This window comes from Aquarana catesbeiana, linkage group LG02 (genome assembly GCF_042186555.1).
Source record: "Aquarana catesbeiana isolate 2022-GZ linkage group LG02, ASM4218655v1, whole genome shotgun sequence".
NCBI lineage: Eukaryota > Metazoa > Chordata > Amphibia > Anura > Ranidae > Aquarana > Aquarana catesbeiana.
Window position 1 is genome coordinate 162,924,084 of NC_133325.1, and position 26,231 is coordinate 162,950,314.

Consider the following 26,231-nt stretch of genomic DNA (forward strand, 5'->3'; position numbering starts at 1 on the left):
TGGGACCTCAACCTGGTTCTCTTGACACTTCAGTAACTGCCATTTGAACCCATTCCTCATTCTACTTTTGCCCACAAGGTGGTGTAGTTATCACCTATTCGAATAAGTGTTTTAAACTGGTGGCCCTACTCTGCAAGAAACCCTTGCTGTTCTGCATAGGGACAAGATGGCATTGTGGCCCAGGACTTCATTTCACCATCTCTAGGTGGCTCAGACAGACTTTCACTCAAGCTCATGATCTCAGTGGTCTGATTTTACCCTTTTGTTTCAAGGTACATTATACTATATCTGTAAGACCCCTTTCACACTGGGGCGGTTTGCAGGCGTTATTGCGCTAAAAATAGCGACTGCAAACCGCCCCTAAACAGCCTCCGCTGTTTGTTCAGTGTGAAAGCCCGAGGGCTTTCACACTGAAGCGGTGCGCTGGCAGGAGAAGAAAAAATCTCCTGTCAGCCGCATCTTTGGAGCGGTGAAGGAGCGGTGTATTCACCGCTCCTAAACCGCTCCTGCCCATTGGAAACAATGGGACAGCGCGGCTATACCGCGGTAATACCGCGGCTATAGCCGCGCTATACGAGGGGTTTTAACCCTTTTTCGGCCGCCAGCGGGGGGTTAATATTCAGTTCATATTCACCTCAACTGATAACTGAGGAGCCTTTGTGAACAAGCAAAGCCCTGACACTTTCATGTAGTGGCAGAACTTGCCTGATTCCCCTCCCATGCCTCTACATTGTTTTTGGCCCATCACTATGCGCAAGTAGGAATGTGTGAGTGGGAGCAGGAGGGAGCAATAATCTTCAACACTACCTGAAAGTTCCTGCACCTTATGGCACCTTTTACACGAATGCTCCAATCTCCTCTATGGAGTGGCGGGTGTAAACGGACATGTGCTAATTTCCACCCGCCTTCATCCAATCTGATCCACTAAAAAGGAATGGGTATCCGTTCCCCTTCCATCCAGTGGATGTAAACGAACAAGCAGTCCATTTACATGCGACTGCCCATAGAGGAGAGCGGGCTGTGTCCGTGTCCACTCTGCATCAGCGGAGCAGACTGGGACCTGTCATCTGCCTGCTCAGTGGCGATCAGCGGACAGATCACCCACTGAGCAAGTGGATCGCACACGGAGTTCGCCCCGTGTGAAAGGACCGTAAACCTGCTATCTTTACATCATTTCACACCTTTTTACTATTTTACTAATTACTCTCATTGAGTAGGTCACAGCTGTTTGGCATAAATAATGGCAGTATTATATGTTAATTTGCAGCAAGATGCAATCCTAAAATCTACAACACATTTCTTGTGAAATGAACTATCATTTTTATATTTATGAAGCTTGTTATATGTCTTGTAGCTTGTGCATTAATTTGTACTTTCGGTATGTGTCCCTTTTAAACAGTTTACTGCATATTAGCAAGTCATGTCATATCAAATTCTGGGATTATGCACTTTTCTGCCTTAAGTTGCATACCCTGGCTGATTTCAATTGTCTTAAAATCCATGAAAAAACTTGATATGATTTAGTCTACATTTTGTATTCATATAAAAGAAGCTGTTTTAAACATACAGTAAATGCAATGAAAAGATGCTATTGTACATTCAAAATCGGACGACATGAAGATTAACTGACATGATATGAGCTGAAATCTTTTAATAAAGATTTTCACAGCGTTTTCCGTTGTTGTGTGTTTTATTTAGTGTAGGATAGCATATGCTTTCTTGCTGCATTTTTTTTTTTTTTTTTGCATTTTAAAGGCTGGGGAAAAGGAGGGGGGTTGTCATTTACCATAATATCTAAAATAACTTCATTGAAGAACAAAGGACAGATTTTTCTCAGAATGTTGTGACCTCCTCTAACACAAAAGTGTCTCCTGCTTTCTACCTTAATTAATCACAATAATTTATTAATGAGAATAAAACAGTCTCTCTCTAAAGTGACTCTGTCATGACAGAAGTACAGGGGCTGTTTCTGAAAATCACTGCCTCTGACTTTTACATCACAGAACATGTATACTGTAAATGATCTTTATTAAAGTGTCAGAACTACTTGTCTCTAGATTTGTTATTTGTCAGACAGCATTGAAGTCAAAACTTCAGAATGACAGTCCAAGTGTCTTCTCATTTTTAATGAGATAAGTAATGATGATCTTCATTAGTCTCTCATGACATATTCCTCAAGGTAACCACTACATTTTTATACTTTGACTTCCATCTGATCCCTCTGGGGTTTTTTTTTTTTTTTTTTTATAGAAAATGTGGGAAGCATAGACGTTTACAAGAATGGTTATATTTGGTCACTATGGATATTACACCTTTTGATTTTACTTGGAAATCCCATTTTATAAAGTCATTTCTGAAACTCAAATAAATTAAAATGTCAGGGCAAAAATAAAAAAAAATAAAAAGAAACATTCAGTACATCGCTCTAATAAATGTGCGTTTGCTAATGCTTTGTTCCTTTTGCAAAGTTGTAAGTATAGAAAAATACTTGCTAATATGCCAAAAATCCAACAACAACATAGTGCCTTTCCTGCACTAAATTCCCAACCAGTGTTTCTGGTCATGCCTGCTGGACTACAGAACTCAATCTGTTCCCCCACTGCTCTCTGTCCCACTCGACATGCATGCATAGTCATTTCATTCCCAGCAAAACAATGCTGCTACCTTTACACCCAAGAGCCTGCCTATACTGTTTGCAGGGTCAGGACTTTTGGGAGGTGCAATTTTTTTTTGGGGGGGGGGGGATTGCGCATGTCTAAATCTTTACTAACTGTGCTCTCGGCTACTAATAAAGTCACAGGGAATAATATAATTCTTACTACAGGGACAAGATACAAGACAACAGCTAGAGGGGTAATGCCTGGATTAACATTTTAAAAAACAGAGATGGTAATAGTACAATACCAAGCCTCTCCAATCCTATGGAACTCCTTACCCCATTCTGTCCGCTTATCTGCTACTTTATTAGCTTTCAGAAGATCCCTGAAAACCCTTCTCTTCAGAGAAGCCTACCCTACCCACACCTAACAACTGTATTTTCATTTTTCCCATCAGTTCACCCCCCACAGTTTATTACCTTTTGTTTCCACTTGACCCTCCCTTCTAGATTGTAAGCTCTAACGAGCAGGGCCCTCTGATCCCTCCTGTATTGATTTGTATTGTCTGCCCTCATGTTGTAAAGCGCTGCGCAAACTGTTGGCGCTATATAAATCCTGAATAATAATAATAATACCAATTTTAAAAAAGTTGGGACGCTGTGTAAAATCTACATAAAAACCGAATGCGGTGGTTTGCCAATCTCCTAAATTGTATTCACAATATCCAAATGTTTAAAATGAGATAATATACCATTTCTATGTAGACTTTACACAGCGTCCCAACTTTTTTGGAATTGGGTTGTAATTTTCAATGATATGTTGTAAGAAAAAAAAAAGTGATCTTCAGATTATAATGCAAGGTGTTACCTGGGATAACCTGGATAAGTTGTAGCGACACTTAAAACAACCCTGCTTCATTACAGATCCTGTAAATTTTAACATTTTCTCCAACACAGGGATTAAAAACAATATCATTTTTTTTCCCTTAACAATAGAGAAAAGGTCCAATAATGTGTATTTGAGTAACCAGTCATTCTAATCTTGAAGCCATCATGCAGCGTTAGGGTTAATTAAGCTGGACATAGGTGGATAGAAGTCTTACAATGGCTGTTTTTGGTGACACAACTGCCCATTCTCAGTTGCGTCATCATGTGACTGAGACCTGCTGTTGTGGACTCTCCCCTCACTTAGTACACAGGTACTATTGACACACATACAATTAAATATTTTTATTTACAGAAAGCCCAATTAGAGCTCTTCCGTCAATTTGAAAAATGTTTCTTTATGGGACTAACATTCTGAGGTTGGATGCAATCAAAGCCACCGAGGGGCATATCCATGTTGCCTGATCCTTGCATAGTTGCCCTAACCAATGCTCACATTTTTGGAGTGCTTGCAAAAATGTAGCCTTGTGTGGCGAGCCTGAGTTGGCTAAAATGGTTATAGCTGCTGTGGAGCTACATAAGTTTCCATACCCCCCCACCTTCATACAGCCTTCAGTGAAGGGAAAATCATTGGCAGTGTCTGTTTTAATGTAGTCCGCAGAACTGCAAGTTGCTTGCATACCTGTTTAGGTAATGTCCAGTGTCCCTTAGATCCCAATTCCCAGGCTCCTTTTTATTATGCTATTTATGCTGATGCTGCAAACCATGCTGTTCTGGCCCTGGTCTTTACTAACTAAATGATGGGTGGCCTTACCGGACACTTGGGAGGTGAAGGGATGTGCTAGAGACTTTTGATGGAAATTTACATAACAGAATGCTCCAGCTTTGGGGGATTCCAGGGTGCTCTGAAAATACACTAACAGATATTCCATGCTTGTAATATTTGCCATAAGCCAGTTTACCAAATTAGAGATCACACTTACATGTTAAGTGCAGTAACCTATAGCAACTAATTGGAATGTACTCTGCTGAAATCTGATCTGTACTTAATGGATAAAGCAAGAGGGAAGTGGTGCAACAGGTAGGAAAAGCCTCAAGTCTTTAAAGTGGTGTTCCGCCTGAAAAAAATAAATAAAAGTCAGCAGCTACAAATACTGTAGCTGCTGCCTTTTAATATAAGAACACTTTCCTGTCCAGGGCGCCGGCGATGTCCTCACCTGAAGCTGATGTCCCTTGGCTCCGGGTGGGTGTCAAGGGACGTCAGCTTCACAGCCTGGTTCCCTACTGCGCATGCGCTTTGAGTGGTCCCTGCTGTCTTCTGGGACCTGTGTGTTTCTGAAGATAGCGGCGAGGACGGAGGAGGGGCCGGACATGGCGTAGATTGCCACGGATACTGCAGCAATCTTTCACTGGAAGTGGGAGAAAATACCTGGATTAGATGGGTATCTTCTCCCTCCTGAATGGTGCCAAATGTGACACCGAGGGGGGAGTAACCGGATCAGTGGACTTTCCATTTCTGGGTGGAACTCCGCTTTAATGAACACACAGAATTGCACTTAAAGGGGAGTTCCAGTCTGGGCAAAAGAAAATTAAAAGTCAGCATCTACAAATACTGTAGCTACTGACTTTAAATGGGACACTTACCTGGCTAGAGATCCAGCAAAGTTGGCCCCTCAAGCCGATTCTTCAGTTGGCTTTGGGTGCAGGTCCCTTCAGGCTTCACACCCGGTTTCCTACTGCGCATGCACGAGTTGTACTGTGCTTTTCTAACGGTCTTGCTGTCTTCTGCGACCTGTGTGTGTCCCAGAAGGCAGTGGTGGGCCGGAGAGGAGGAGGGGCCGGACATACTCTGTAGGGTTCTTACCTGCAAAACCATGTACCTACCCCCCCACTTTAGTTATACTTTAAGTAAATACAAAATATCTTTCTAAATGTCAAATATTGAAAGAAAATAGTATCAAAAATAACATACATATATAATATACACACACTATATTGTCAAAAGTATTGGGACACCTGCTGTTACATGCACCTGACCTTTAATGGAATTCCAGTCTTAGTCCGTAGGGTTCAATATTGAGTTGGCCCACCCTTTGCAGCAATAACGGCTTCAACTCTTCTGGGAATACTGTCCACAAGGTTTAGGAGTGTATCTATGGGAATGTTTGACCATTCTTCCGGAAGCGCATTTGCGAGGTCAGGTACTGATGTTGGATGAGAAGGCCTGGCTTGCAGTCTCTGCTCCAATTCATCGCAAAGGTGTTCTTTTGGGTTGAGGTCAGGACTCTGTGCAGACCAGTCAAGTTCCTCCACCCCAACCTCACCCACTTATTCATGTCTTTATGGACCTGCAAATGATGGGCCAACTCAATATTGAACCCTTCGGACTAAGACTGGGGTGCCATTAAAGTGCAAGTAAAGGCAGGTGTCCCAATACTTTTGGCAATATAGTGTATATAAATACCCTTTTTCCACCAATAAAAAAGACAATGTTGTAGGAAGGTGTGTGTGTGTGTGTATAATATATATATATATATATATATATATATATATATATATATATATACACACACACACACACACAGTATGTGTGATTTTTTTTTTTTTTTTTAATACTATTTTCTTTAAATATGACATTTGGAAAGATAATTTGTATTCAGCTAATTTAACTGTTTTTTTTATGTTTTTAAATATACCATGTGCGTCTTGTGAAAGCAGCTTCCCTATGACTGGTATTCTAGATTTCTAGTCCCCTTTTTTCATTTGTGTTAATACATATGCTGCAGAGACCGCACTGACTTAGTGAGTTGGCAAATTTCCACAGTTTAAGCTATTTTAGCTCTTTATTATGCCCTGTACATACAGTCGGAGTTTCCGACAGAAAAAGTCCGATGGGAGCTTTTGGTCAGCTATTCCGACCGTGTGTATGCCCCATCAGACTTTTTCTGTCGGAATTTCCGACGGACTTAGATGTAGAACATGGTCTAAATTTTTCTGTCGAAAATGCCGACGGAGGTTATCCCGTTGGCAAGGCCAACCGTGTGTATGCGGCATTAGCAATAAAAACTGACATAGGTTCTAATTCTTCTTCACTATATCCATTCCCCTGGATATTGCATGAGATAAAATACTGCATGGTTTTATGAGATTAATAAGGCATGCGGTATTTAATCGGAAAATGTAGTATTTTAATTTTTTTTTTTGTGACTACCCAGAAGCTTTTTGAAAAATGCTATGAGCTGTTTTTACTGAAAATTTTAAAGAGGAAAGTACTGCTTTGTGACACTAATTTAAAAAAAGCATTTTTTTTTTTTTTTAATTCCTACCTAAAATATACTGAACTACCTTGACCGTTGCCTCTAACCCTGATCAAACCTTGAACTAGCTATTTAGCTATTTTTCTATATTTTTTTTACACACACTTGTTTACATTTTTCTCCGCTGGCAAGGAGACAGAGATCCAATCTTTCTGGTTCCTGATGGTTAGTACAGGACTTGGGGCTCTCGATGAGCACAAACACATGAGTAAAAGTCAGCACTGGAGAAATGATAATAGTGGCAGCTGGCAAAAAGGTCAAAATATACATCTCAAAGTCAGTGGCATCCAGTAGGATCATATAGAAAAAAAGGAGGGCGCACGACCTTGTGCATTACAAAATATAAAATTTATTTAAAAATGTAACAGCAAAAGTAATACTCACAAACATTATAAAAAGGCTTGTCAGTACTCCAGCAAATGGAACTGTGTCTCTAGGCACCTGCAACCTGGACTGGGTGTTGGGGGGGGGACCAGATGGCATCACAAACGGCTTACGTGTTATGAGGGAGGACCCTCTTCCTCAGAGCCACAGCAGTAGTAGACTCGATCCAATAGGATCGCCTGATGCTTTGGCCAATCGGGAAATAGGTTTCACAGATCTGCCTCCTGATTGGCAGGAAGGTACTTTAGTGTGATAATAGCGAAAATTAATTCGCTATGGTCACACAACTGGGTGGGTTCAGAGTGCAATGCTCTGCGCTCCAAGGCCACCCTTTTTTTGAAACACCCACACCGCATTGAAATCCATGGTCCAGTACCACTGATATGTAGATCAGGGGGCCGGCGCCCATGCGCCCTCTATGGACTGGCTGCCACGGCTCAAAGTATAGCATTTCTAAAGGCCATGCTCACAAATGTATGAATCCATATCACATCAATGCATTAAACACTATATGCTGGTGAATAGAAAGGTTACATAAAATACACAAATAACTTGTCAATAAATATGATCAAATAGGTCTCCAAAGTAAAAAAACAAAAACAGCAAAAAAATCTTCTATGTAATACTTCAAATGTGTAAAAAAACAAAGAAACTTCTTTTAATAAGTAAAGTTCTTAGTCGCAAAAAGTAATGGTGCCTTGTGCCATGAATTCCATCACCAAAAGGATGTGTGCCACCCATGCTGTCCTCCGGACCAACATCACAATGCACTCACTAGATGCAAATGACACTGCGCACATCAGCAAATAGTAGTGGGCATACTCCAAAGTTAGTAGGAGGCTACTTCTACTGAAGAGACTTGTGACACCCAAAGTGTCCACCACACATGGAACTCTATCTATTCACAAAATATAACCTTGCATTATGCATGGTCACAACAATTCCACAATTGTATTTGGCTTCCAGCATTCCCCACCACATAGACTATCTGTATTCAATGATATATGCTTTGAGGAAGGAAGCGCTTGTGCAATGGAACCACAGGAAAACTCATATTGTGTAGTACTTTTATTATAAAAAGACTTTCAATACAGCTCAGTATAAATTACACAGGCAGAAAAAATCCAACCAACTGCATAAAAATTGCATTAAAACAGGAGCAGTCACAACATGTAATACACAAATGGCACTTACAAAGATGGCTGCCGGTTTCAGGTGTGGAAGTGGTGGCGTGATATCAGCACCCACTTGCTCTGGGGTACTCGTGCGGGTTTGCTCACAAGCCGTGTTATCTGTGTCTATTAACACATGCAGTGCATCTCAGCCCCACCACCTGCTCCTTTGCCAATAGCTCCTGCTGCTATCAATCTTCCCTGTGAGGAGGGAGAGAGAGAGAGAGCCTGATCCGAGCCAAGATCAGGCTCAGGAAAGTATTTTTGGGGAGGCTGTACCTACAACCTTAGCCTTTACAACTACTTAAAGAACCATTGGCAACTGCCATTTTTTAGTCCCAAAACAATTAATGGAATATAGAAACAATGTTTTTAGCCATTAATATTACCATTAAAATAGAATGATAAAATGTAATTAATAGCACTGCAACTGACAATAATGGTAAGCTACTACAAATTATATAATAAAGAATGAAAAATATATTGCTGTAAGGGATTACCTAAGTTGGAGTCCATGGCGCAGAGATGTACGCTCACCCTTGCAAATACACACAGCCCACGGTAACAAAGAGATAAGCTACCTGGGCTGTGAATCTGTGCACGGGGCTTTAACAGGAAATTGCCAAGGGATAGTTGAGGTAAAGCCATAGTCAAGGATTCCGGAAGACAGGGTAAACGATAAACGGAGCCAGGGTCAGAAGCTGGGGTCAGTCTTGGAACACTGCAACAGAAAACAAGGAACACTTGGCGACAATGAACTGACAAGGCCCTCAGAGTGACGCAGTCTTTTATACCCAGCAGATTAGGTAACCTGTCTCAGCTGATCCAAGAGTGACAGGTGCAATCAGAGTATCACCCTCAGTACTTCACGCTGAACTAGGCATGGCTGGAAAGCAGGCTGAATAGAACTGAGGTGTGGCTCAGAGGTAAAGAAACGAGCAAGAACAGACAGTCCTGAGTTCAATACCACCCAGAGCCACTTGGGGCGCGACCACGCCTGGCCGTCTGTCAGGCACGGTAGAGACCGTGATAGTTCCCTCCCCTTAGGAATGCCCTCAGAGCATGGAACAGCCTTATTTCCTTTGGGCTTTCTTTGTTTTAGAAGTTCCAGCTGGGGCTACTTTCATCGCTCGCAAGGCTCTTTCAGAAATCTTCAGGTCCTGCTTAAGGACTATGGTGCCAGTCGAGGCATATGTACGGTCAAGAGGTAGCGGGGACACAAGAACAGGAACTTCAACTGGAGACAGGCACAGGAACTTCAAGCTGGATAGCAGGCAGAGATTCAGGGGTAGCAGGCAGGATCCTAAAAGTACCCACTTGGAGAACCTTTGGCCGAGGTGGGCGAATTGGGCAGAGAGAGATAAGGTGCCCTCTCCCCCCACAGTAAAAACAAAGACCACAGTCTCTCCTCCGCTCTCTTTCACCTGGAGATAGCTTGGGCCAGATGGCCCTGATCTCCATGGGTTCCACGTCTCCCAGGGAAGGTGTGCGTGTGACCTTAGGAGCGTCTAGGCTTTGTGGGGTAAGGGCTTCGGCTTCATGGCTTGGAACATACTGTGATGGCATGGAGTCGTATCTGTACCGGGCATTCCTGTCCCTGGATACCCGTAGGAAACGTGTACAGGGAGCAGACTTGGGAATACTGGTTTTCTTTAAAGCGGGAATGTATGAGTCCAGAGCAAACACGAAAGCTTCCCAGCTCTCCAAGACTGGATTCCCCTCCTGTTAACACTGATGAGCCCAAGTTTTGCATTGTCCAGTGAGCAGGTTGATGGAAGCACGAATCTTAATAAAGTCGGTGGCATAGGTCCTAGGCTTAAGGGCAAACAACAGCTCACAATCCATCTTAAAACAAAAGAAGGATGCACGATTACCATCAGACTTCTCAGGCATCAAAACAAACCGTTCCAGACATGCAGGTTCCAGGGCTGGGCGTACTGTAGTTTTAAACAAGCGGACTTCTTGCTGCAACTCAAACGGTCTGGCCCAGGCTGGAGACATATAGAGCAAGGGAGGTGAGCATCTTGTACATCTCTGCGAACTCCATGTTGGTCAGTTCATTATGTAAGGGCTTACCTAGGTTGGAGTTCATGGCGCAGAGAAGTACGCTCACCCTTGCAAATACATACAGCCCATGGTAACAAAGAGATAAGCTACATGGGCTGTGAATCTGTGCACGGGGCTTTAACAGGAAATTGCCAAGGGGTAGTCGAGGTAAAGCTGTAGTCAAGGATTCCGGAAGACAGGATAAAAGATAAACGGAGCCAGGGTCAGAAGCCGGGGTTAGTCTTGGAACACTGCAACAGGAACAGTTGGAGACAATGAGCTGACAAGGCCCTCAGAGTGAGGCAGTCTTTTATACCCAGCAGATTAGGTAACCTGTCTCAGCTGATCCAAGAGTGACAGGTGCAATTGGAGTATCGCCCTCGGTACTTCATGCTGAACTAGGAATGGCTGGAAAGCAGGCTGAATAGACCTGAGGTGTGGCTCAGAGTTAAAGAAGCAGGAGCAAGAACAGACAGTCCTGAGTTCAATACCACCTAGAGCCACTTGGGGCGTGACCACACCTGGCTGTCTGTAAGGTACGGTAGGGACCGTGACAATTGCATACACATACAAAAAGGGCAACCTGCTAAGTAAATATAATATTCTGCAAAGTGTATCTCTATAACTATGCCATAGAAAATGCCCACCAATGTAAGGTTGTGCAAAATTCATAAAAAGTTCATATTACACCTGTCACTGAAAAAGTCTTCACAGTGCATCTACATATCCATGTCATACATATGTCAGCAATAAAAGATCCAGCGCTCAGTACAATAGCTCACTTTACTTTATAGTTTATGATGCATCCATGAGTCAGCGAGGGAATGAAACTTCAGGATTAAAAAAACGATTCTGCAGCTCCTCCAAAAATGAGTGGTTGATCCAGCCAGTAACATGCAAAGGAAACAGCGTAGCAGGGTGCAGGGATTAACCACTTGCTGCCCACCCACAGTAAGCACATGCGCACTGGCGCGTGACCAATCACGGTGCTTAGGGCCCGGCCAGTATGAGCGACCCAGGGTATCATGTGATCGCTGTGGACAATCAGCAATCACGTGATTTACCGTGTAAACAAAACAGTTATGAATGGCTTCCATTAATGACTGCTTGCTTACTATTGTGATGCTGTGATTGGCCCACGGGGTACCTGGCACCCTGTACCATGTGATTAGCTGTAGCCAATCACAATAATAAGCAAGCTGTCATGAAAGAAAGCTATTCATGACAGCTAAAATGATTGCTTATAGCAGTGACCTTCCTACCCCCCTACAGTTTCACTATGGTCACACTAAACTGAAAAGAGTATGTAACAAAAAAAAAAATCTTAAAAATTAGAATAAAAAAATGATTATTATTTTTTTTTTTACATACTGTCACCAGTCAGTATCCCTGTTCACTGCCACACCAGTCATATGATGGTGTTGTACCACACTGGTGACAGTATGTAAAAAAATAGTGAAAAAAAAAATAAAAATTTAAATGTCTTAATTTTAACTTCAAAAACTTGGCATGCCTCATACTAAATACATATACTAAAATTGGAACGATACAGAGAAGATTAGCATGGCCCCTGCGCAAGGATGACACGCAAATTCGTGAAGCGTTCCATATTTTTAAGAAACAAGAAAAAAAAATCACTTTAACGGTATCGCAGTATCTACTTTCCAAAAATTGATTATTTGGGGGTATTTGTACTTTCCTTGAATTTTTGGACTTCAAAAAATGAGATAGGCCTTCAGTACATCAGGAATGATCGATTTTCAAAGATATACAGTATGCCATAGTTTGTAGAATCTATAACGTTTACATAAACTAAATAATGCACAAATATATTTGGGTTATTTTTACCAGAGAAATGTAGCAGACATTGTAGCAGACTACATTTTGGCTTACATTTATGTTTGCAAAATTTTATAACAGAAACCAATAAAAATGCTTTTTTTTCAAAATTTGTGGTATTTTTTTGTTTATATAGCAAAAAATAAAAAACCCTGTAGTGATTCAATACAAAAGATTTCGCTTGGGTACAACGTTGCATGACCGAAGTAGCGCAGTGCTGAATAGCAAAAAAAAAATTCCCTGGTCATGAAGGGGGTAAAACCTTCCGGTGGTCAAGTGGTTAAAAACTTGCAACACTTTATTTGTAAACAACAGTATCACTTACAGGGAGGTAGACTATATTAGGTTCACCGTGCAGAGAGATGATGTGTCAGCATGGCAAAATGGACAAAAGGATCGATGGGATCAGTATGCCCCAGGACTAAGCACAAGATCCACCAGATGATGGTGATATCAGCGGCATCTGCAGCAGCTGTCTATGCACATCCACACAGTACAACTCAGCCCGAGGTGCAAGAGTGGGTGGGCAATAACATGTTTCGGGGGCTCCGCCCCCTTTGTCAAGCCTAGGCTTGACAATCCATACAATATCCTTCTGGATCCACTCTGCGCTTTTCATGAACACAAATAATTCTCCCTCATGCAAAATAACTCACTAAAACATATAGACCTCTTACCTACAAGCAGGTTCTACTTTGCTTTAAAAACGCAGTCATCCCTAATCTTTATTAGTCAGACCTTCCAATAGCCGATATGATTCCAAACTCTGCCAGCAACTCTAATTGCCCCATACCATGTGATTCCATGACAGGCTATTCACAAGGGTGTTTTACTTTGTCTTTGTTATCAGTTTGCATCTGTAACCATATCCTCAGAGGTGTTTGTGTGACTAAGGTATGTAGGTGATCAGAAACTCTCATTGAGCCCAATTTACTTTTAATTTAATTTAACCCTTACGCTGCCAGGTCAATACATCGTACGGACCTGACAGCAGGGGGTTTCACACAATCCAGTGGCTGCAGCCACGAAGATTGTGTGTAAAATTGACAGGCAGACCTCCTGCCTGTCAGGTGGATGCATTCAGATGCTGCGCTGCCACCCGATTGCCTCCACATATCACCTATGTGAAAAAAAAGTTAAGCAAAAAAAAATTATAATTTTTTAAAAAACAAATAAAGTTAGACCCAAGCACATAAACCCTACCCCCCAGAAAAAATTGTGAGGCCCCCACACCCACATATACGCACCTACTAACCTAAAGGCATGCATCAGGGGCGCCCACTTGTGAAAACATCGATTGCGATACACATGTTATATACTGTCATGCATGCCGGAGTGTGATGACATGATGACCTATTGAAGCATCGCTTATAAAAAATATAAGGTACTGAAGTTCGTCACCATTTCATGGGTGCACACAAATTTAAAGGGGTTGTAAAATCAGAAGGTATTTTATCTTAATGCATTCTATGCATTAAGATAATAAACCTTCTGTGTGCAGCAGCCCCCTTCAGCCCCCCTAATACTTACCTGAGGCCCCTCTCTCTCTCTGGGACTCTCCTCCTGATTGGCTGAGACACAGCAGCGGCACCATTGGCTCCTGCTGCTGTCAATCAAAGTCAGTTAGCCAATCAGGAGAGCGAGGGGGCTGGGCCGAACGGGGGCTCTATGTCTAAATCGACACAGGGAGCTGTGACTTGGCTCAGGTGCCCCCATAGCAAGCTGTAGCGGCACTTGACAGGAGGCAGGAACCAAGAGAGCCGAAGAGGGACGCGAGAAGAGGAGGATCAGGGCTGCTCTGTGCAAAGCCTACTGCACAGAGCAGGTAAGTATGACATGTTTGTTATTTTTAGAGAAAAAAAAAAACGAGCCTTTACAATCACTTTGAGGTTTGATATGTTGGCCATCTATTTACTCTGTGCAATCTCGTCTTTTATTTTTTACCAAAAATGTGGGTAGTTTATTGCATTTGTTTGCCATACAATTCATTTTAGTGTGTTTTTTACTGAAATTTTGCATTTCCTAGACCTTTGCAGTAATATCAAGTAACATAAAAAATTGGAACTACCACTATTTTATTCTCTAGGGTGTCTGCTTTCAGAAAATATATAATGTTTGGGGGTTTAATGTAATCTTCAGGCCTAAAATGATTATTTAAACATGTGTACAAAAAATGCACAAACCGGCTCTGGCAGCGAAAAGTTTAAATAAAAGTGGTTCTACATTCAGTGCAACCTTTTAGAAACCATGTATTCTAAGAGAATGTGATCAACTGTGGCTTCTGTGTATGATAGTTCCTTTTTTGCTTTATTTTTGTTTACAACAATGTTCATTAATCAAACCTTCAACTAGAGCAGTGATTCTCAACCAGGGTTCCGTGGAACCCTAGGGTTCCTCCAGAGGTTTCTAGGGGTTCCTTCAGCATTGGGCAATTTCTGCATCTCAGATAAGTTCCCACTGACATCATTGATCTTTTTAGCTATCTATAAGGAGGTAATTCTTCCCAATGACCACTGTAAGGACCATTCCTCTCACTGACCATCACTCTAATGTATCATGAGTTGCAGACTTCTAATTTTTCACAGGGGTTCCTCAAGACCGGAGAACTATCTCAAGGGTTCCTCTGTATTGAATAGGTTGAGAAAGGCTGAACTAGAGTGTGATTTTGTGGAGAATCCAAATAAGCTGTATTTTCCTGCTTGAACTGCACACAAAAAGACAATGCACAGATGAAATACAATAGGAGCTGTTTTTACCTCCCATGTTTAAGATTTACATCAAATTAGCTGTAAACCAATTATTTCACATAACATTTTAAAACCCCGAACAGACACTGTGAACAGTAACATTTTATCTGAGACTTTATTCTTTCCAAACGGCAATGAAAAGTTGACAGAGATTCTAACCTAAAAAAAAAAATTTTGATTGGAATTGACTTTAACCACAGAAGATTTGGCTGCTGAATGACGGGCCATTTTTTGGCACTGCGTCGCTTTAACCAACAATTACGCGGTTGTGCGAAGCTGTACCCAAACAAAATTGACGTCCTTTTTTCTCCCACAAATAGAGCTTTCTTTTGGTGGTATTTGCGGTTTTTATTTTTTGCGCTAAAAACAAAAAAGGAGCAACAATTTTGAAAAAAACACAATTTTGTACTTTTTGCTATAATAATCACCCCCATTTTTTTATTTTTAAAAAGCATATTTTTTTCTCAGTTTAGGCCGATATGTATTCTTCTACATATTTTTGGTAAAAAGAAATCGCAATGAGTGTAAATTGATTGTTTTGCGCAAAAGTTATAGCGTCTACAAAATAGGGGATAGTTTTATAGCATTTTTATTATTATTATTTGTTTTACTAGTAATGGCAGCGATCTGTGATTTTTATTGTAACTGCGACATTATGGCGGACACATCAGACACATTTTTGGGACCACTGGCATTTATACAGCGATCAGTGCTATAAAAATGCATTGATTACTGTAAAAATGTCACTGACAGGGAAGGAGTCAACACTAGGTCTCAAACTAATTCCATCGAAACAAGCCCTTAGTCTGTATAGATTCTATGTACTCTCATCAGTTTTACAGCCTAAAGTGTTACTAAACCCACAACAGTAAAATCAGTCTGTATGTGCAGAATAGCATGCTTGTTATACTTACTGTGGAACCTAAGGGGTTAATCCTCTGCCTCTTGTGTAAAAAAGGCTGTTTGATCCTATCTTCTCTGATCCTCCCCTTCTGCCACAGTCCACAATCCATCTCCTGACAATACTTGGGGGCACTCTGCACATGCTCAGTTTTTTTTTTCCTGTGAGGGTGCATGTGATCAACACAAGGGCCAATTAGCACTGTCCAAACAGAGGGTGAGGGATCCTGCAGCCTCATAGGACAATCAGAGGAGAATGAAAATTCCTGCTACGAGCTTTGACCAGACACTGATAAAAGTCACAAGACTGCTATATACGGCTGATGAGAAAAGGTATTTAGCAGTTTATATTTACTAAAATTATTGCATTTCCATGTTCTGTGTACTGTGGGAGACCAGATATAGTGAATGCAGGGTCCTGGGTTTAGTAACACTTTAAATCAGTGGGCTTGATTTACTAAAGGCAAATAGACTGTTTACTTTGCAAGGGAATTTTTCACAGAACCGAATGAGCTGAAGCTCTGCCTACTTTCATCATCCAATCATATGCATGCAAAACTGCTGTTTTTTTATTATCTTTGCAAAGTAACGTTTCATCGACATGTACTAAGCTCTGTGGAAAATTCCCTAAAGAAGTTAACAGCCTTTTAGTAGATGAACTCCAATCTGTCAAGTCAACTGTAAAATACTGTAAATACAATATATCAGAATGCTATTTTGTGAAAGAAAAGTAGAGTTGGAAGAATTTAGTGATGTCCTGTGAGGTGGCTTCCTACGGAGCAGCAGTGATAGAGATACAGTGCCTGGAAAAAGTATTCATACCCCTTGACATTTTCCAAATTTTATCATGTTAAAACCAGAAACGGAAATGTGTTTTATTGGGATTTTATGTAATAGACCAACACAAAGTAGCACATAATTGTGAAGTGGAAGAAAAATGATAGATGGTTTTCAAATTTTTTACAAACAAATATGTGAAAAGTATTGCGTGCATTTGTATTAAGCCCCCCTGAGTTAATACTTTGTAGAACCACCTTTCACTGCAATTACAGCTGCAAGTCTTTTTGGGGATGTCTCTACCAGCTTTGCACATCTAGAAAGTGAAGTTTTTGCCAATTCTTCTTTGCAAAATAGCTCAAGCTCTGTCAGATTGGATGGAGAGCGTCTGTAAACAGCAATTTTTAAGTCTTGTCACAGATTCTTAATTGGATTTAGGTCTGAACTTTGAATGGGCCATTCTAACACATGAATATGCTTTGATCTAAACCATTCCATTGTAGCTCTGGCTGTATGTTTAGGGTCGTTGTCCTGGTGGAAGGTGAACCTCCTCCCCAGTCTCAAGTCTTTTGCAGACTCTAACAGGTTTTCTTCTAACATTGCCCTGTATTTGGGTCCATCCATCTTTCCATGAACTCTGACCAGCTTCCCTGTCACTGCTGAGGAAAAGCATGGTGTGTTCAGGAGGATGTGCAGTGTTGGTTTTCCGCCACAGATAGTGTTTTCCTTTTAGGCCAAAATGTTCAATTTTTGTCTAACCTGACCAGAGAACCTTCTTCCACGTTTGCTGTGTCCCCCACATGGCTTCTCACAAACTGCAAACAGGAACAGGCTTTCTTTCAACAATGGCTTTATTCTTGCCACTCTTCCATAAAGGTCAGATTTGTGGAGAGCACGACTAATAGTTGTCCTGTGGACAGATTCTCCCACCTGAGCTGTGGATCTCTGCAGCTCTTCCAGAGTTACCATGGGCCTCTTGGCTGCTTCTCTGATTAATGCTCTCCTTGTCCGGCCTGTCAGTTTAGGTGGACAGCCATGTCTTGGTAGGTTTTCAGTTGTGTCATACTCTTTCCACTTTCGGATGATGGATTGAACAGTGTTCTGTGAGATGTTCAAAGCTGGGATTTTTTATAACCTAACCATGCTTTAAACTTCTCCACAACTTTATCCCTGACCTGTCTGGGGTGTTCCTTGGCTTTCATGATGCTGTTTATTCACTAACGTTCTCTAACGATCCTCTGAGGGCTTCACAGAACAGCTGTATTTATACTGAAATTAAATTGCACACAGGTGGACTCTATTTACTAACTAGGTGACTTCTGGAGGCAATTGGTTCCACTAGATCAGAGATATGCAATTAGCGGACCTCCAGCTGTTGCAGAACTACAAGTCCCATGAGGCATAGCAAGACTGACAGCCAGAAGCATGAAGCATGATGGGACTTGTAGTTTTTCAACAGCTGGAGGTCCACTAATTGCATATCCCTGCACTAGATTGTCGTTAGGGGTATCAGAGTAAAGGGGGTTGAATACAAATGCACACCACACTTTTCACATATTTATTTGTAAAACATTTTGAAAACCATTTATCATTTTCCTTTCACTTCACAATTATGTGCCACTTTATGTTGGTCTATCGCAAAAAAAAAACAAAAAAAAAACAATAAAATACATTTATGCCCCGTACACACGGTCGGACATTGATCAGACATTCCGACAACAAAATCCTAGAATTTTTTCCGACGGATGTTGGCTCAAACTTGTCTTGCATACACACGGTCACACAAAGTTGTCGGAAAATCCGATCGTTCTGAACGCGGTGATGTAAAACACGTACGTCGGGACTATAAACGGGGCTCTAAACGGGGCAGTAGCCAATAGCTTTCATCTCTTTATTTATTCTGAGCATGCGTGGCACTTTGTGCGTCGGATTTGTGTACACACGATTGGAAATTCTGACAACGGATTTTGTTGTCGGAAAATTTTATAGCCTGTTCTCAAACTTTGTGTGTCGGAAAATCCGATGGAAAATGTGTGATGGAGCCTACACACGGTCGGAATTTCCGACAACAAGGTCCTATCACACATTTTCCGTCGGAAAATCCGACCGTGTGTACGGGGCATTACACTTCTGGTTGTAACATGACAAAATGTGGAAAATTTCAAGGGGTATGAATACTTTTTCAAGGCACTGTAGGTCTCTCTGTAATGTGGAATGACATAAAGAGAAGATGTTTAAATGCATGCCCATAAATCTGTGATGTTTTACTGTTTTACAAGCTTCCTGTACCACTTGTGGATATAAATGGTGTAAGTACAGCAATAGAAAGCTCCCTTCTAGTATTACTCCATGTTATGTGTGTTCATGTATTGTACCATCTGGTCAGTATTTCACATATTTATATTAATCAATATATACGATCATTGCTGAGGGCCATAGTCATTGTTGTCGATATTTAGACTACATTTCATTTTCTAGCTGAGTTGCCCATCTGGAGAATTATAGAGTCTTATATGCCCAATATTAAATCTTTAGAAAAGGGGGATCTGAATACTCTTGTGTTTGAAATTCTCTTTTTTAGTAAACCTGAGTTTAATCTAACATGCAAAAAAAATATATTAGGGCCAGTACATACTAGGATTGCACAGAAGCGTGGCACACATCCCTGTGTGATTCTTGCTTGTCCTGTCCGTTCATCTGAATGGGCTGAAATTGCACGGGAACACAGTGATAGTAGTGCATACACTACTTTTAAAAAGCGATTCGCCCTAAATCACGCAGCACTGCGCTACCATGCAATTTGGTGCACATAAACACACTTTGTTTGGGTGTCGTTAACATGTGCATTTTCAGTGGATCAGATGCAAGGGCAGTGTGTTATTAGCAGTGCATGGAACATGCTTTTTTCTGTACCATGTTCTGGTGTGAACCAGCTCTTAAAGTACAGTTCTTCATTTGCAAAAATTAGGAACAGTTATTCCAGGGAAAAGCTACCAAATGCTTAGAATGGCAATTGGAAACACTACAGGCTTAAAACGGAACTAAACCCTCCTATCCTTTACAGCCAAGGAAGCTGCCATCTTAGCCTCTGTTTCATCTGCAGTTGTCATGGTGCTGCACATGTGATCAGTTCTGACATTAGTCATATGAAAGCTCTACAATTTGGTTGAGAGCACAAGCAACTGTGACAGTTATCATTCATGGCATGCCTTGAATGTAACTATTTTGTGACACAGATAAATCGATGGTTTAGTTCCACGTTAACATATAGGACTATTGACTGAAACATTTTCTTCTTCCCACATAGATTTTGAATCTTACTTTATTTTTATTTTTTTTAAATAATCTTATAGTTTATTGATTTTTCTTTACAAATATTGTACACAAAAAAGAACAGAACAAACATATCCATAAGAACAAACAGATAATAGGGGGGTATCCCCCCCGGTGTATTCCCCAGAGAAAAAAAAAAAAGGAATCTTACTTTATTTTAAATGTCAATGAAACTGATCAGCCTAATCATTACCATGATTGTTCCCACATAAATCTTCCATGCCATTGTCACATATTTTCATGTCAAAGTGAATCTGTACTTCATTTTAAACGTATAAAAGACCCACCTAAAGCTAGCCATACATACTACATTCTATACAGTCTGCTTTAAATGTACCCGCAATTATCTAGTGTAAGGACCTACCTGATTGGTTATATAATGATTTGTATGATCAGATTGTAACATTTAGCCAGCTAAAGTCCACTACAAGATGCTTTTTATTACTTTTGTTTCCAAAAAAAAAATGCTTTTTCTGTGCTCCTCTCTGATTTTGTTTTATTTTGGTTAAAAGATCTGACTTTTACTGATTCGTAGCAAAGCTCTGCCCACTGCCCTCTCTCTGTCCAATGAGAATATCCTTACAGGATCTTACAACTTTTAGGTTTATATTTTGGGCATATATGGCATCTGTTTGGTAAAATCTGGTTTGCAGTTGACTACTTCCTAACATTACTCTCTTCTTGCTCTGTTGCAGTATAACCTCGGGCTGATCAACTATCCAGAGCTTTTCCTTTTACACAATATGGAGAAAGAAGGTATCTCATCCTCCCGATGATGTTTGGGTCACATGGCACAACACTGATGATCCCTTCTAGACACCACATCTAGAAGTACTCAGGAGTTTAGAGGTGCCATGCTTTTAGTACCGACTACCAAATGAACTTTGCAAGCTTTGTAGCAGGTGAAGTAGAGCAAAAAATTGTAAACGTTACTATGTAATACGTTATACTTGCTTACCATACCCTTATATTTACATAGTCAATTTTGAAAAAGACCATTGAAAAGCTGAAATTTAACATTTGAAAAAAGTCCATGGATTTTAACCAATAGACGATTCCCTTCTTAAGAAATCAAAACGTGCATACACAGAACTTTAAACCCATAGCTGATCCAGAAGAAGGCGAACAAAATACCCCTATAAAGCATGGTCCTTGACAAGAAAAAAAAAATCCATCCTGATTCCTTAAAGCAATTGGATATTCTATGGATCAGTAATCTACGGTGTCATCCTTGGTCATTCATGATTTCATATTCATATGAAATATTTTCAATATATGTGAATTTTGCTGGTTTTTATAGACTTTACAAAGTTCTGTTTCAGTTTTCTCACAATTTTCCATACTTCCAAGGACACATTTTTACCTAAAGTTATACTATATTCCAGGATGTGGGATTAACCATTATCTTAAAACATTATATGGACACGGTGAAATCAGATATAATTTTAATGCAGGTTATTGATGCCTTAAACACGACATAGCATTTTGGGGGATGATTTGCTTAAGAAATACTAAATGAGTTATTTAAAACTGGCTCAGCAAACCTGTGTTCATATACTGTATGTCCAATCAGTGGTGAGCATTTGTTAAAAAGAAAAAAAAAACTGCTGCTGAACCTGAAACCCTCAATATTATTTTATTGGTGACTATTATAAGGATTATAAGGATCAAAAATATTGTTAAATTTGATTTTGATGTCGTGTGTCTCATGGAAAAGACTGGTATGTATTTGTTTTTTGTTTTTTTATAATTTTCACATACTACTGGTTTATGTCAGCAACATATCCAGAGGTAAAGGTGTTGATCTCTAGAGTAATTTATATTTATTAGAAGAAGATAATTCTTGTAATTTTTCAGCTGTATTATTGCATAATGCATATTTTGGAATACTTTTAATTGCCAATTTTATGAGCTTTATTGTGGGCTGTATGACTTTTAAAATAATGCTGCTAGCTCGATTCATAAAAAGTGATATGTGTCATATTGCTAAAATGTCATCAATGGCACTATACCCTGCTGTATATGTTAGTGCCTTTTGTTGATTTTACAAGTGTTTTTAGGGAATTTTATTCCAATACAGTCACCACTTTATGTGAAAATGGTGATTTGGGCAAATTTTTTCTTTCTTTTAGTATATATACCTGTCGGCAATAACATTCTGACCCCCCCTCCATACCCATCGAGGCATGGACTCCACTAGACTTTTGTTGTATCTGACACTAAGCCCTCAGCAACAGATCCTTTAGTTCTGTAAATTGCAAGGTGGGGGCCTCCATGGACTGGACATGTTTTTCCAGCACATCCCACAGATGCTTGATTTGATCGAGATCTGGACAATATGGAGGCCAAGTCAACACCTTGTTGTGTTCCTCAAACTATTCTTGAATGCATCAGACCGGGCCACCTTTTTCCATTGCTACATGGTCCAGTTCTGATGCTTACATGCCCACTGAATGCCCTTTTGGCTTTGGACAGTGGTCAACAATGGGAACATTGTGTGTATATATACTGTGTGTGTATATATATATATATATAAATATTTTACACTGCCTATCTTTATTGAATGTATGTTTGTGATGGAAAAATTTGTGTGCCCTAAAGTTAATAGGGAGAAACAATCAGGAACTTATCTGTGTAGTTCCTTATCATAATTAGCCAAATTAGCCAAGGGAAAGATTACTTTGTGACAGTAAAAATACTCTCCCTTGCCAGAAATAAAGGGCGTGTGACATCAAAAATTGTGCAGAAAAAAATGAAAGTTATATTTTCTCTATGGTTCTCATTAAAGTGACCATGGATTGGTAGAATATTTTTAACAAGAGCGGTCTTTAAGGCTTTTACCAAGCCTCCACCAATTTCCACGCTGCTGGGATGTGAAAATTGTTGAGGTGTTTAAAATATTTAGAGAGTTAAACTTTGACATGCCCCAACTGTAAAATTTGGTCTTGCTATAAAGTTTTCAGTTAAGCTGGCCATATACTGTACAAATTTTAACCAATTCCTGATGTGCCGGAGGAAATTCACTCCGTGAGTAGCCCTGTCGCCATGTCCCACCTGACATCCTTTGATTGAAAAATTGAAGGAGCTGGGTGGAAAATTGTTGGCTGAACAGCAGCTACATCCAATCAGATGCAGTCACTGTTTGGGTATTTTCACAGCTGACAGGCCGAGCCAGAATGGGAGATTAGTCCACGCTGTATATATGATTTTTGTTTCCTTCATGCATGTATGGCCAACTTTAGAGATGAAGTAGTTAAAAAAAATTATTTGTTACCTTATCCAAAGAAGAAAACTGAAACCGAGTGTGACTTGCTAACTGGAAAAGCGGAGTCTGGTTACTGTTATCTTAAAAGCTAAAGTGTATGTCTGGGAAAAAATAAAATAAAAAATTCAGAACATCTCTTACATTTCCCCACAGAAAAATACCAGTTGATCTACCAGAAATAGTGTTCTGCTAACTTCTTTTTTGGATTGACTGCTTCTAGGGTCCTATGTATTTCTGGATGCGTGCATTGAGGGCCCATTAAAAATGAATGTGCGCACTTTAAAATGCATGAACAAGGCATCCATGCAATATGAAAATATGCATTTTGAAATCCAAAATAATGTGACTGCATAAGTGTGATTGCCTTCATTTTGCTAGTGCTAAAAATTAGCCTTGGGTGAACTTATGCTTATAAAGCTTTAAAACGTCTGAAACCACACAAGTGTCTTTGGTCTTCTGTTTTTTTTTACGCCGGGTTCACAGCTATGCGAATTAGATAAGGGTTTCCCCGCCTCTAATTCGCATAGCAGGAGAATGTGACTGGCTTCCTATGGAGCAGGTTCATACATCTCCGTTGCAGCTGCGGAGCGCACTGTACAGAAACGGTGTGCGTCTTTGGCTCTATTTCAGGGCCGAATTCAGGTATAGGTTCGGCCCTGATTGATCCCTGAAACGGGGAACAGGGACGCACAGCACTCCTGTGTGATCCGCAGCGGGTTCCAGTGTGAACCGAGCCTCAGTACATGAATTAAAATGTTCCTTTTTTGTTATAAATGTTAAATTGTAAAATTGTTAAATTACATCAATGTTCATGTTGTATCAAATGTGATGGATTCCTATAAAAATATGTTTAGACTTATTCTTTTCCACCCTATACTGGAGAAGAGCTATTGAGGGGAATCAGCATTGATTGTTGTGGTCTGTACTGTTCATAAAGATCTGGTGCACAGACAGGAGGTATTCAGATAATTCCTTGCTGGTCCATTGCATTTCTGTAAAATATATTTAAAAAAACTAGGAAACAGGTCAGGTCCCAACACATCATGTACTTAAAGTGTTACTAAACCCACAACAGAAAAATCAGTCTGGTTATGCATTAAAGCATGCTTGTTATACTCACTGTGTAATCTAAGGGGTTAATCCTCTGCATTGTGTAAAAAGGCTGTTTGATCCTGTCTTCTCTGATCATCCCCCTCTTCCATAGTCCCCAATCCATCTCCTGATAGTACAGAGCCCTAGGAGTCACTCTGCACATGCTCAATTTGGTGTGTATTGCTAGAGTTTTTTGGGGGGGAGGGGTGCATGTGATCAGCACAGGGCCAATCAGCACTGTCCAGACAAAGTCAGGGGTCATGCAGCCTCATAGGACAATCAGAGGAGAACTCTCCTACAAGCTTTAACCAGTGCTCGACACTGATAGAAATCACAACACTGCTATATACTGCTGACGAGAAACGGTATTTAGCAGTTTATATTTACTAAAACGATTGCATTTTTGTGTACTGTGGGAGACCAGATATAGTGAATGCAGGGTCCTGGGTTTAGTAACACTTTAAGGCATACTAAAATAATGTCACAGTAAACATTAACATGCTATTTTAGCAGGCCTAGAGTGCTTTTGCTGTTTAATGAGTCATGGCCATAGAAATGGTCTTTATTCTTCTCTACAGATGGAGAGCTGCAATAGGATTCTAGTACATTAACACCACTAGACAGTGAATATGAAAAATAAAAAGTATTATTTGGGTTATATTTACAAGGTAATACTACAGAACTTTCCTTTTATTTACAGGGTAACTCCACTTTCCTTGGGAAAAAAATAGCAAATAATGAAAAAATAATATAGCATATACAAATGCGACACAAGCCATACTGTAATTGAATGTTATTAAAAATTACCTTTGCTTTTCAATCTTCAGCCGCTGTAATTTTCCTTTAAATGCAATGCAATATGGCTACTTAGAGTTGTTCAGTACACAGAATGTGTACTGACCACCCCCCAGAAACATAATTTCCTGCCTGTGTGATTGGCTCACCAATTTTCCCAGAATTCTGTCCAAGATACAAGTCAGATTTCAGGCATCCCCTGCAACAAAAATTTCATTTTTGGAGAGATACTTTCAATAGGAACATGTCTAAAGGGATGCAGACCCTGCAGCTTTCCTCATTAGTGCTCTGCAGCTGCACAGCTGATCGATCATTTTGAAACCACTCCCATTAGACCCACTCGGCACAGAGGAACAAACAGTGATTTCTTCAAAATAACAAAAGGTAGGAATCTGCAAGAAAGTTTATTAAAATCCTTGTAATGTACATAGATCAACCCAGGGAATGAGAATGTTTTTTTTTTTTCAACAAAAGTGGAGTTATGCTTTAAGCTTTAGATAACCAACCCTGAAGGCTAAATTTCAACAATATGATTTATTTTTGAGACCTTTTACAAACTTTCTATATTGTTTTCTCTCTAGTTACTTTGCTGCTGATCACATAACATTGCATTAAGAAAAAAAACAATGTGTTATCAGTTTGAAAGTACCTATAGACATTAGATAACATTTGCCAATCAGGTTCATGATTCGGGGGCAAGCACCAACACTTTCAGTTCTGTGGCCCGCACGAAATTCTAAGGGTCGGTTCACACTGGGACGACTTGGGATCCGACTTGTACGCCCTCAAGTCGCCCCAAGTCGCCCCAGAAAGAGATTCACATTTAAGTGAATGGGAGCGTCTTAATAGACACTACTGAAGTCGCTCCGACTTCAGAGTGTACTCCCTGTACTACTTGGATCCGACTTGGTAGGCGACCTGTACCATAGAAATCAATGGAAGTCGCCTCCAAGTCGGATCTCTCTCTCAAAGTCAAGCGACTTTGCAGGGAAAACCCCTCCCTCCCAGAGAGCTGATTGTCCTGTGATTGGCCACAGCCGAAGTCGCCTGTCCTGGAGGCGACTTGAAGTCGCGTTGTAATTT

General features: G+C 40.4%; 1 protein-coding gene and 1 non-coding gene across 5 annotated transcripts in view; both read left to right on the plus strand.

Annotated features, from left to right (window-relative positions):
• SLC11A2 (solute carrier family 11 member 2) overlaps window positions 1-26,231 on the plus strand; it is a 176,636-nt gene that overhangs the window by 148,021 nt on the left and 2,384 nt on the right. For 3 of the 4 annotated variants that reach the window (XM_073613717.1, XM_073613719.1, XM_073613720.1), the window contains exons 17-18: window positions 18,943-18,972; window positions 20,692-25,890. In XM_073613717.1, coding sequence (XP_073469818.1) covers window positions 18,943-18,972; window positions 20,692-20,772 — 111 coding nt within the window. In that variant the 3' untranslated portion in view covers window positions 20,773-25,890. The remainder of the gene's footprint in view (window positions 1-18,942; window positions 18,973-20,691; window positions 25,891-26,231) is intronic. The other variant, XM_073613718.1, reaches the window with a different exon arrangement.
• Window positions 11,908-12,015, plus strand: LOC141130696 (U6 spliceosomal RNA). The gene has a single exon (XR_012242466.1). It is a non-coding gene; the product is annotated as a U6 spliceosomal RNA (small nuclear RNA).